Source organism: Rissa tridactyla, chromosome 14, assembly GCF_028500815.1.
Source record: "Rissa tridactyla isolate bRisTri1 chromosome 14, bRisTri1.patW.cur.20221130, whole genome shotgun sequence".
NCBI lineage: Eukaryota > Metazoa > Chordata > Aves > Charadriiformes > Laridae > Rissa > Rissa tridactyla.
The window spans coordinates 12,537,298-12,550,569 of NC_071479.1; the positions used below are offsets into that span (position 1 = coordinate 12,537,298).

The 13,272-nt window shown below is 45.2% G+C and overlaps 1 protein-coding gene across 7 annotated transcripts in view; it reads left to right on the forward strand.

The window, feature by feature from the left end:
• Positions 1-13,272, forward strand: part of EXD3 (exonuclease 3'-5' domain containing 3) — a 304,670-nt gene that overhangs the window by 108,847 nt on the left and 182,551 nt on the right. For all 7 annotated transcript variants that reach the window (XM_054220222.1, XM_054220219.1, XM_054220221.1 and 4 more), the window contains exons 7-9: positions 7,571-7,624; positions 8,229-8,368; positions 9,298-9,398. In XM_054220222.1, the coding sequence (XP_054076197.1) occupies positions 7,571-7,624; positions 8,229-8,368; positions 9,298-9,398 (295 nt within the window). The remainder of the gene's footprint in view (positions 1-7,570; positions 7,625-8,228; positions 8,369-9,297; positions 9,399-13,272) is intronic.

A 13,272-nucleotide genomic window follows, 5' to 3' on the forward strand; every position in this document is an offset into this window, starting at 1 on the left:
GAGCCCAAAGACAAAGGGGACTCTTGTCACTCGCAGGCCCCTTTCGGGAATAAAAGCCATTGTCACATGAACAGGGGCAGTCTGGCAGGCTGTGCATGCTTCAGTGCCCCATGATATCGCTAAGTCTCAGCAGAAATCACATTCAGGGCCCTGTCAGCTTTGATTAGCGGGGTCTCATGACTTAATGTGCTGCGATATTTCATGTCTAAGGGTGGCGGCTGTCTTTCTGTGGGATGAATGCCCTCTATTGTCCACCGAGTTATTTTATTTACATTTTTTTAAACAGCTTATAAAGGTAAAAAGATAGCTGCGCTTAAAGAAAAAAATCAAATTCCTTTGCTTCTGGATCAGTAGTGAGTGCTGCTCAGGTCAGATACAGTGAAACTTGTTTTCACAGTCAGCATCAAAGTTCTCGTCTTGTTTAACAGCTTTATAGTAAATTCTGAACAGGTGGCAGTGGAGCTGGGTTTAGGAAGGAAACAATAAATAATCTTTTTAGGCTCTGACAACCAGAAATATTCTTGGGCCTGAGAGAGCTCCCACTCCGGCTTCTCCGTATCGGTGACTAGCAGCATTTTTCTCCCTTCATCAGTTTGGTTCTTAAACCAGAATATTGGACTAAGCTATTAGCGGGACAGGGAGTATTTAATTTTTAACAGTTTTTTTGGTTGTTGTCCATCCATATTTCTCTGTTAATTTCTACAAATAATGAAGGTTTGTTCTGTATGTTAAATTCAGTGAATGTTTGCTTTTTCAATGAAGATAACGTGGATTATCCACTAAAATTCAGTTGTTAAAATTTGTCATAAAACGAGTTGAAGTACCCAGAGAAAAAGCTCTGTAGACACAGAATTCAAAGTTTTTGTCAACAATACATACTCCTACAGAAGTGATTTGATAATTCGGTAGAAAGGACAGTTGACCAAAGAGTTAAAGGAATACAAATATGCTAAGGTGTAGAAACGCACAGTTCAATCACCAACATGGCTTTCAGTTTTCAGCGTAGGGATATTTTGAACTTCAGTTCAGGGATGTTATTGTTTGTAGTCCTACTTCGTACATGGTGCCTGAGTACACATGGTGTATTTTTGCAAATCTGTCAATACAGTGTTAAGATTGATTGAGCACATTAATGGATATTCAGATTTTGGATTTCTTCACTCTGACTTTTTTGAGCCGTTTTCAGGAGAGTGAAAGTGTGTCTGATATTGCTTCTTTCCCCCATTCACCACCTTAATTACAAAGGCTTGTTCAACTCTTACTGGATGTGGAAGTGTGTGCATTTGAATTTCCTTGTTTGTTTTAAATGAAACATAATAATTGATAAGAAAAACAAGGAAAATGTTACAGGGGATGCTTCTCATGTAAAGGTGATGATGTCAGTCTCTATCCTTTTTTCCTGTTAACTTCTAAATTAACTTCTAGTTAATCTACTGCTAAAGGACAGCTGTAGCAGCATGTTGCCTGCTAGATTCATGCCGCTCCAGAAGAGAGGTAGCCAACCTGCGGGCCACGGACCACTCTGCCGCCTGCTCCCAAACACCACGTCTTCTGGAGCCGCCGCTGCTATGGGCGTCTGTCTGGTGAAGTGGTTGGGAAGGCGTTGCTGGGAAATAATAATTCAGAAGGTAGTATTCTGCTCCATCTGCCAGCATTTCTGGGCTGTTGTCAAACCAGCGGGCTCTTGGAGAAGAGGTGCGAATGTGCAGCAGATCCAGCCGTGCAGAGTCTGGTGCAGGCGGGTGGCCTGTGTGCACGGGAAGCTGGGGCAGTGCTCTAGAGGATCGACCAGGTTTGGTCGTTTGTGAGGATGCAGTGACAGGTTAAACCAGGTTTAAAACTGCTTTGGGTGACCTGAGGAAGACAAATTATGGAAGTGTTTGTTTCAGTTCGCTCTTCCCTTCACCTGTGCACACGCATATTCCAGCCTTGACTTCTACTTTTCTCCCTCTACCTCAAATTCTTTAGATAGGAGTAACCTGTCACTGCTTCATTTTGACGGTCTCACTTCTTACAAAATATGTTTATGCTCCCTTGAAAGTGGACCTGGGAAATGTCATGTTTTTCTCATTTCTGAAGATCTTCCTGAAGACAGCTGCGTATATTGTATGCTCTTTAAGCAGGAAGTAATTAAACATCTAACCTGGTGTCACACACTATGCGGTGATGCACTCTGAGCAAAGCTGATTAGCCACGAGTTTGAAATGAGTGATTCCAAAACACAAAACAGATGTTCCCAATGATTAATATGTGGTGTGCCTTTTACTCAATTATTTCTACCATTATTATGAATCCAGGCTTTGATCACTGTGATTTTCTTAAAGTTGACGTTGGATCCTCCTCTGCAAAGTCTCATTCTGTTGTTTGGTTTGTTCTCTGGGTTTTCAGAAATTCTTTCGCCGTTGGTTCAGAAATACTACACTAAGTCAAGCACAGGCATATTTCAGTTTGTGTTGCCCCAACTTGCTTGCAGCAGAGCTAAGTAATGCAGGAGTCATCAGAAACCGTTTGTGTCTGTCCTGCATCATCACTCCAAGCAGTGCTACCAGCAAAAGGTTATTCCTCTCATGCTAACCCCACCGTGGGAAAATTGCCTAAATTGTCAGTGTAGACACCACCCAAGTGCACAAGCCCTTGGAGATAAGATCTTGTGTGGCTTCCTGCACTTCGTACTGTATATGGAAAGAAAAGTCATTTTTAGATGAGACGCAGCCAATTGCACTCAAAACAAGTAGAGAGGATCAGGTATTGGTGCAGGGTGCTCTGGGCTTGTGTTTCGCTTCAAAACAGTCACCATTTTCCCAATACTCTTGTTTTTGCAATCGCATGACCAGGAGAGTGGTCTGGTGCTCATGGCTTGACCTGCGTGCGTCAGGTTTGGGTAACTTCCCCCATCATGTGGTCAACGCACCTACGAGCATTTTAGATATATTTAATGTAGTATTGCCCAGCTTTGAATTCTTCCTCATCCTCATCCAGCCCTCCTTTGCCATACGTTTAAGTTTTTAGCCTTGGGAAACAAAATTATTACGAACTGTCTAAATATGATTTTTGCTTTCACCATGATTAAATCAAAGAATGACCCAAAGCTCGCCAAGGACAATCAGAAGACTCACAAACTTTGATGGGATTTGAGTCAGGCAGTGGGTCACCTTTTCTTCTGAACTAAGCAGTGGTTTCATCATGTACCTGTCCTGTATCCACTTGGGGGAAGCAAGGCAAGAGAGGAACCAACCTTTCCCATATTTCTGTTATGATCTGGGGCAGGAGGGTTTTAGTCGAGGGAGGTGATTCTGCCCCTCTGCTCTGCTCTGGTGAGACCCCACCTGGAGTGCTGTGTCCAGCTCTGGAGCCCTCAGCACAAGAAGGACATGGACCTGTTGGAGCGGGGCCAGAGGAGGCCACGAAGATGCTGGGAGGGCTGGAGCCCCTCTGCTGTGAGGACAGGCTGAGAGAGCTGGGGGGGTTCAGCCTGGAGAAGAGAAGGCTCCGGGGAGACCTTCGAGCCCCTTTCAGTCCCTAAAGGGGACCTACAGGAAGGATGGGGAGGGACTCTGGATCAGGGAGTGTGATGATAGGACAGGGGGTAACAGTTCCAAACTGGAAGAGGGGAGATTGAGATGAGATCTCAGGAAGAAATTCTTGGCTGTGAGGGTGGTGAGCCCCTGGCCCAGGTTGCCCAGAGAAGCTGTGGCTGCCCCATCCCTGGAGGGGTTCAAGGCCAGGTTGGACGGGGCTTGGAGCAACCTGGGCTGGTGGGAGGTGTCCCTGCCCAGGGCAGGGGGCGGCACTGGATGATCTTTAAAGTCCCTTCCAACCTGAACCATTCTGTGATTCTGTGATTCTATGAAACACTTTTATGGGTAGCAATAATGCTAATTCTTTGCTGTTATTAGATTACATGCGAGGAACTCTCTATGTATTAAGTGTATTTTTGAGAAAAGGCTACTAGTACCAGCGGTCAGGACTATAAAGTGTTCTCTTTACATGAGGGAGGGTGGGTAGACCCTGTTAAGCTGACGATATCTTAGCGTTCACCAGAGCTTTTCCATATTCCTGCCTAATAGCTAAGGGGTCTCGCTCATCGATCAGCTGGTGATGTGGGGGAGACATCGGCTGTTTAGGATTTCCGTTGCCCTGCTGATCCGACCTGAGTCAGAGCATCTGCAGTTGGATTAACGTAATTGCTAGCTCCCAGCTACGCTGGCCAGTCTTCCAGCACAGCTTGGAGGGTGCAGCTCTGCATATGGGGAAATGCAAGTGTTTCTTGGGTGGGGAGGGGGATTCGCACCGTTTTGGTTACAGCATGCTGTCTGCCTAATTAGAATGTTTGTTTTCTAACTACAAAATGAGTCTGAGAGTGAGGTGTTGCTTTTCTGGAGATCTTATCATCTATAAACAGACTGTTAAAAATAGGGTCTTTCTACACAAAACTTGTTTGTGGAGTGAAACAATTCAAAACATGATAATAACAAAACAAAATCTTAAAATAGCTCTAAGTCAAGACCACAGACACAGCTGCCAGACACTTTCATCTTTATTACAGTTACTCATATCTCTTCTCTTATTATTCCTATTGTAAACACGCTGATTTTATCTAAGTTGTCCTTGCTATCCAGCCAGCCAGCCCGTGTAACTACACCCTGCCATCCAGCCTCCTTGTTTGCTCCTAGGGCCCAGGCCATGCGTCTCCTGCCACGTTGAGCTTTGTGCACGGACGAGGCTCCTGCCCCGGGGTTCCCCGCCGTGGGAGGTTCCTGCCAGCAGCACAATCCGCCTGACTGCTCCATCCCCTACTTTAGCCGGGTGATGGGAAAATGCTGTTAAAAACCACCTCGTGTGGTTTGCTTGAAGCGGGTGAGCGTCCATGGCAGGATGGCGGTCCTCTGACCAGCGGCGGTGGTGGTGGGAGCCGGGTCTGCCACCGCTGGGGTTGGAAGGTGACGTCTCTCCATGCTTTGGCTGAACGAGTATTCGTTGCTCTAGACTCTTTGGTACAGAGTAGAATACACATCTAGTAAAAGAGGAAAAGCTAACCTGACGCGGCGCATGTTCATCTGATTAAGTCACCTGTACTGTTAATAGAGATGGAGATAAAACTATGCCATTTAGATAACAGTTCTGCAATTAGGTTCAGCTGAACATGCATGTGAACATTAAAAAGCTATTAGGGAAACCATTGTGTGCTTGCATGTTTAAACTAACGGATTGCTTGTTTAATAAAAAGATACTAATGAGATCAAAGGGTGAAACAAGATCTTGAGAGTTGCAGGTTGGAGGTTTTTTGGTTTGGCTTTTTTTTTTTTTTTATTCAGCAGACTGAGATGGCTGGGAGGAAAGTAAAACCAGATGCCAAAGCTTTGGAGACCCAAAACCCTTCTTCAGGTCCAGAACAGAAGTAGCAACCTTCAAGTCGCGTACAAGTTGAGAGTAATCACTCAGCTTGAACTTTGTGATGTTAATCTGATAATTTGAGAGAAAAGGTACCGGCGGCTTGTGGAGCAGAGCAGCGTATCAGCCTCTAAATGGGGGGAGTAGTTATAAAGCCTGGAGTGAGAGATTTGGTTGAAGATTTAGCTGGGCTGAGAGACGCTGCTGTGCCTTTCTGCTCAGTATCTGGTCTGTGGCATACAGACACTGCATTGATGTTAGTTCCTGCTTTAGTCACTAAAAGCTCTTCTGTTGGTTTCTGGTTTGGGGATGAAGCCGGACTGTCAGTGACCCAGTGTTCCTTTTGTGTTCAAACAAACAAACAAACAAACAAACAAAATCCCCAACACCCCCCTCAATAAAACCCCAAACCTAAAACAAACAGGAAAAAAACATGTTTTCCCACTGTTAACTGGGCATCTCTGTTCGTTGCGGACAGCAAGATGGAACAATTGAACGTGTGCGGTGCGTGCTGGCAGCCTGCTTTTGGGCAGTCGGTCTGTGATGCAGGGGATGAAATACATGCCTGAATTTCCCCGAAGGTGCCGTAACCCACGGCTCCTGCTGTCGGCGGCGCTCGGGTGAGCCGTGAGTTCGGTCTGCGTCACTTGCCTGGGTCTGCGCAACGTGTGCCTCCAGCGATGAGTTAAACTGAGGTGTCACTGGACTGCTGGGTGATAACACAGAAAATGTGTTTCAAGGTGTGCTCCTACCCCCGCTTAGGTTATTTTGCTGGTTAAACTTTTCTGTAAAGGTTTCATGCAGGTAGAAGCGTAATGAGGAGGTTTGCGTTTGCTTGGGGGGAATGGACGTTTTTTACTGTATTATATTTGTTTCTATACTCTAACAAATAACACAGTGCTAAAATGCAACGATTTTGACAAATAAATCCATCATTTTCGTGATCTTTCTCTCAAAGCAAAATCAATCACAGATAGCAGAGAAACCTGCTGAAGAGAAGAGCTTTTCCTCTAAGCCCAAACATACTGGTTTTATCCTCATCTGAATAAACAGGCACTTGTGAACTCAGCTGCTTCCGTACCCCGTCCTGTTGCTCGGCGTTCCGTGGATGCTGCAGGAGGGTCAGAGAAGTCGTGTTATCAAAGGCTGTGTACAACCATTTGGGGAAACACAGCCTAACTTTGCAAAGTAATTAGAAGGACGCTTCATGTAAAGCATCCTCGTTACCTAGTTCACAACTTCATCAGTACTAACGCGCCGGAAGGCTCCTTGCTCTTATTACTCTATTTACTGGAACAATACACTATATTAAAGAAAGCCATTATATGCTTATTCTGTATTTGAGATCCAAGTATTCCCACACACTACAGAAATTAGACACTATTAACTGCTTAAAATCCAAATTAATTTATATGCCTCCCGAGCAGTGCACAGTTAGATGTTGATACGTTGCTGTAATCACCCAGCTGGGACAGGATAGGCAGCGGCTGGACCGGTTCTGCTGGCAGTCTGAGTTACCACAGTTCGCCGTAGCGGGGTTTCCTCATCTCCAGAAGATACCGATTTGGAGTTAATTTGTGACCGTGGCAGGTCTTGGCTTATCGAAGATTTGTGGGTACCACAAAAGGGAAGGAATACAGTTCTTGCCGTCTTTCCGATTGTGGTGAACCGTAGCGCTTTCAGGGGTGTGGAGCTACGCAGAAATAATAAAAAGTAAGACTGCTCGATTTCAGAGTCTTTTAAATCTGGAGCTGCTTTCACCAAACGCAACTATTTTACAAAATTTAAAAGACACAGCCAGATGGATAAAGTTACATGAGAAAAGGTGTGGTGGGTCAGGTGATTTTTACAATTATATTGATAGAAAAATCCATCTTAGCTGATTTTGTCCAAGTACATTACTTTCTCTCTCTCTTTCTGCCAGACAGCTCGATCTTTAATTTTTGCTCCAGGGTATGCTGCTGCTCAGAATATGCATCTCTGCCAGGAGCGTTCTGTACGTTTCTAAGTGGAATGCACGGGGCCAAATGTTTATATGATTTGTACTTGAAAATTGAACAGAAATAATTAACACATTAAAAATTTGTGTAATAGCATATATACTTTGCTTTGGAATAACGTCCATTTATCCACTGTGTCATTCTTCTCCTAAATACACGACGTATTTTGTATTTTCTAGGCAGCCATGCTGAGTATTAAGCTAAAATTACAGCCAGATCAAGATGTGGAGAAGGTGAGTCATTTCCTCTGCAGGCTTCTCTGTCATCAGATCCACCTTTTGTTTAGCTGGAGATCCATCAAGGCCCTCCACGTTGCGCTGCCTTTCACTTGAGGCTTTACTTTGTTCCCCAGAAGTAACTGCTGCATTGCCGATGTGCCTTTACCTCTAGGGAAGTGACAGGGTGTATTTTGTTAGACCCCGTTACAGCTTACTGGAGCGTTTTCCTAACCGCAGCCATTGTTATAAAAAATTCTAGCTGTGTTCTTGACAAATGGTTATCACTATGATGGCGTTTTAGCGCTTTTGCTATTTTGAAGCTCTGCTAATATTTGTGTTGAAAACATCACGTCGTTTGTGTTGGCAAATATTTGTGTTGGCTAATATTTGTGTTGAAAATGTCACATCACTCTTTTAAGCAGCTCTGGTCGATCAAGCAGGGGGTTTGTGACTTGCTCGCCGTGTCCGAGCGGCAGGGAGTGGGGACAGCCCTCTGCCAGATCTCAGTCTGCAACGTCCCCAACCTCTTGTGTGCCTTCTGTCTGCTGCAGCGCTCAGCCTGCGGAACATGAGGATCAGAGGCAGGGCACGGGGCTTTAAATGTAATTTCTTCTCCTAGATGTGTACACCGCTACTGCTCCAAGATAAAACTAACTTGGTGGAAGATTATGTGGGAGAATATCCTGAGCTCCAGAGCAAGCTCTTGCAGATCCTGGACACATGGTGTGAACCTGGTTTTAATATCAGCAACATCACAAGGTAGAAACGCTTGTTTACTTTCCAGGTAGCTGGGGCCAACTTGCTGTCAGAGGACAGTATGTTCTCTGGTTGTCTATCTACGATAATTTCTCAGCATAATGGAGTGCAATGCATTTACTTTTCAGCTGAGAAAGGGGAAATTCTGGTGTCTGTGCCAGAGTCTTCCCAAACACCTCAGCCCACGACACAGAGGTATCGTTCCTATTGACAGATGCTCGGTTCCTGCCAGGAGCCAGGAGTGCAAAACGAAACCTGTGCAGTAGATCTCGGCAGTACAACAATATCAAAGCTTCCTCCGGGAGGTTGTAGCAATCAGAGTCTCGTGCTTTGCTGCAGACAAGAGTGAATTTCAGTATCGGTTGTACAGGTTTTGCAGGAAGATAATACTGTGATGAAGTGGCAGAAAAACAAGAGATGCAAGTGGTTAACCTTCATGCGCTCATGAAATAGTCGTGTGTGTTTTAATTTATAAATTGCCTCTCACTAGAATAGCTCCTGTCAGTCACAAAGCCAACCGTACAGTCAGATGCAGGGTGTAGATGCCATAGTTGCAGTCTTAGTTCTGAAGGCATAGAACCATGGAACCATAGGGTGGTTTGGGTCGGAAGGGACCTTCAGAGATCATCATGTCCAACCCCCCTGCCATGGGCAGGGACACCTCCCACCACATCCTGCTGCTCAGAGCAGTCAGAGGGGTGGCTGGCTTTCTCTTTCTTTAAAATAAGCCTCTGGACTTGCTTCAGTCATTGACAGGGAAGTTTGTGGGGTTGTATTGATGGCTCTTTGCTGTCATTCGGGCAAGGCAGGGGACTGTTCTTACCAATGCCTCACAAACCCTCATGCCGCAACTGTTAAATAGCTGCTATGTGGGAAACATACTTCGGGCGATTACACAGATGTTCTTTCTGATTTTGTTTATTTGCTTACAGACAGTATCAAGGCCTGTCCAGGTACAAACCAGATAAATTTAACCGCAAAATGCTAAACAAGCTGGTCTTCAGACTCCTCGACCGATTTAACGTAGATCCAGGTATGTGATATTGCAACATATTGTGGAGTTATCTCAGCAATAAAGAACAGATGAAGTCAATTTGTCTTCTTCCATGTTCAGCAAGGAATCTCTGCTGCAATTTATCATGGGAAGTTTCAGGGTTTAATTAATGGTATTGAAAAACAAAGCTGGTAAGTTATGGGAATTATCACTTTGTTCTGTCAAAGAATGAAGTGCTTGTGACTAATAGACTGCTTCTTCCACGATATGAAATAAATCCTGACCTCAGAATGGCTCTACATAAACACATGATGGTCAGCTTTGAGTTATGACTCCATTCCACTCACATAAGAGGCAAGTCATTATTCATCTGGGGATCTGTTTTCTAGAGTTATGGGTCCATCAGCTGGGAAGAGATAACCCTTGGGCACAGCCCTTTGTATTCTTTGCATAAACCGGGGTTGGTGGTAGAGAATTTTAAGACTCTTGCAGCCTTCCAAGAGAAGTAACACATTTTTCATCACTGTTTTTCATCACTGGCTTCACTACCAGTTATCTAATGAAATCTAATTTGTTTTGCTTTGGTTGTTAGCGGTGACTGTTGATCTTTTTTCCTTCTCGTTGGGACCTTGGGTCAGACACGTTTAGGTTCACCGTTAGGTGTTACCTTGCAAAGCTTTCCATCATCAGCCCAAGATAGGCAATTCTCTTTTCTTGGACTGAAAAGTGTTTTCTAACCACAAATTGTGGGCTTATTACACCTGGCAGCAACACTACGTTGCATATAATCTTCACATCTTCAGACTGCTGTTCAAAAGTTAATGTGATAATCCTTACAAAACCTCATTGGAGGGTAAGTGAATATAATTAAACTTAGCACGTTGGTGTGAAAGCTGAGACATATGGGGGGTGATCTATTTAAAATCTAAAACCTTCCCAGGAGTTTACTAGTCTCCAGTAATTTTTCCTCCTTTCCAAGGTTGGTCATTCAGTAGGCTGTATTGTCTGTCATGATCTGTGAAGAGAATTGAGTTGTTCCCCTTTCCTTATGAAAGATCCACCAAGGGTATTGTATTAACGGTAGAGGTGAAACGATGTAACTCTTCACGTGCAAAATCCTGAGGGATTTTTAAAAAAATAATCTAGGAAAGGAGCATGTAGCTGTTGATGTCAGGTGCTCTCTGTGGGATGGCACTGTGCCTCAGCCCGCCGATGGTGTCCCAGGTGTTGCAGCTGCCAATAATAACGTCCAAATCTTGCTAGTGCTCTGCAACATGTGGTGAGGAGGTTCCTTGAGGTAGATACAGATCCCTTTCCTGCCTACGCTTCCAGAGAGTGATTTATCCCGTGCAAACTGCAGTGTCTACAGTGCAGGATAAGTCACTTGCTGGGGAGGGCTGTCCACCTCTGTCGATGGGAGAGGGGATGTGGGCCACCGATTTAGAAAGACGCCAGATTTGGGGCAGCTAAAGCCAGTGTTGGATGACTCTCATCATCCCATATATGAAAGTGTGTGTTTATTTTTCGTGTAACATCACATGTAATTCAGAGCAGGACTTCACACTTTGCTAAACCGTGGCCGTCTTAGTCTCCTTTGCAATGCTTTGGAAGGGGCTGGAAGCCCTACAGGGGAATTTCTGCCTTAGTTCTGGCCCTGCCTGAACTGAACTGGGAAATGGTGGCAGCTGGAATAACATGGCTTTCTTATTCTTCCCACCTCTCTCCCCTCCCATCCTCTGAATTTCTGGATGCTCTTTCTCCGTTCTTTAGTGGAAGTAAATCTGACTGTGAGTGTACAAAATGGAAGCAGGCTAGGTAAAAATACACGGGCTAAAACCCCCTCATTTCTGTTGTTCTGAGCAGCTCCACCAGCAGCTAGCAGTGAGGTAAAACTCACACTTCTTGCTACCTGACCTGATCGTGGGCTTGTTTGATGTCCCAGTCTTCTGCCGCTTTCCGTCTCCTCTTCGCTCATGACTCCTACTCGCTGAGAGAGGCTGAGAGCAGCAGCTGAAGAGGGAAGTGGCTTTCGGTGAGAAAGGCTGGAGGAGGACGGGGGTTTCTTGCTATGAGAAGGCAAACTTGTGTGTGACTCAGTTCTGGCAGTCCCCAATCTGCTTTCGTATTTCACCACCCGAGCTCGCTCTTCTCCACTCGCAGGAGATTTCACTGACTGCTAAGCAAAACTTAGGTGTTGGTCAGCCATTAAGATTTTAAACACTCCTTGGAACTGAGAGTCTTAAATTTCAGATCCAGATAGGAGGTGCCCAGTATAAAAAAGATCTGGAATCTCTTGGTGGGGCGGGGGAGGAACGGGGAAAGCCATCATCTTGGATGCTTAGATTAGTCCACCTCTTCTTTTTCCGGACGGTATTCCAGTATTCCTGTCAACACACAAAACAGTAAGTGGAAGATTTTCTGCTGAGTCTCAAAGGTGTCCCAGTGAACTATGTGTGGATTCCATTTAATTAGCTTTATTGAGGAAGGAAGAAGTTGGGCAGAAATGGTACGTGATTGAGGAAATCAAGTTTTATAGAGTCTTTTCTCACACGTGGGTCAGTATGCTCTGGTTTAACGAGCCTGTAGCTTTTGCAGGCTAATTACTTAATAGTCTTTGGAGACCCTGTGAGATTGACTTAGGTTTACAGATGCAAGTTTCCGTCAAAACAGTTCTCAGAGATGAGGGAACAGGCCATACCTGGCTTTGAAATGGTCGAGTCTATTTTCAGTTGTGTTTTTGCACAGCCAGTAAACTGCAGAGAGTTCAGTGGCATTTTTCATTCAAAGTTCGCTGAATATAAGGTAGAAATGACAGCACTCTGAAAAGTATAACTGTCCTCATCTATTGGGCCTTAGCGCCTATATGAGAATAAAGCAGGTAAGAGTGGCGTTGATAGAAAAGAGGTGGTGACTGAATGCACAGTTAAAAGTTGTGATTGTCCTGTAGCAGTGTAATAAATTAGCTGAGCACCTTAAGTTTTGAATACTGTGAACGTGTTTTTGCCGTAGTCTTTAGAAAGTTTCTTTAGCATAAACTACGAGGAATGTTTCTCTTCATTTGACCACGAGGTTTTCCTTTTGGCTTAACCTTGAATGTCAATTTTGCGTGAATCCTGCTGATTAAGCGCCAGAACTGATTTGTGAGCTAAGCGTTGCCACTCCGTCAGTGCTGGGGCAGCAGAGGGCAGGCGAGGGCTGCTCAGCGCTCCCTGCATCTGCTCAGGTAAGTCCCAGCTGTCCTCAAACCCCCCAGGTCTGCGGAGCTGCGAGGACACGGCAGGGTGGTCAGCAGGGAGGGCTCCAGCGGGGACCCCAGGGAGGCTACAGGAGGCACTTCCAAAAGATGCTGTGTTAGAGACACAGGGGTGACTGTTAAGCTCTACAAGAATGCCTTTGGAAGGAGGAAATTTCAAATTGTTTTTACCTTTTCCTCCCTAAATGGAGCAGAAGGTTATTCCTTTCCTTTACATTTGCGTTACAAGGGTTGTTTCCCCCTACTTCCGTGGTGATTTTCCTTCAGAGGTCTTTTAGCTCTCGTGTTAAATACCAGCGCATCTCTACATAGTGCTGTGACTGAGGAGGACCTCTAGGACATCAGAAGACAGGAGCCATCCGTTCCTGAGGCTGCAGTGACTGCAGTCAAGGCGCTGAAGGAGAAGGAGATGGAACATGCCGGGGTCCTTGTGGGGGCCCTTTCCTTCTCAGCTACGTCTTTGTCTACTGAAGCGCAGGCAGTGGCGTGTGATCTGCTCTAGACCAAGACGAGCTGGCCAGCAGCTCCGAGCTGTTCGTTGGAAAAGCTGACACCACTCTTGCAGTTCTGAGCATGGATTCATGATATCCAGACACGTGTCTCAAGACCACGGCGTAGATTGAAACCCTTGTGCTGCGCTCTCTGTTCTTCCTCCAGTGG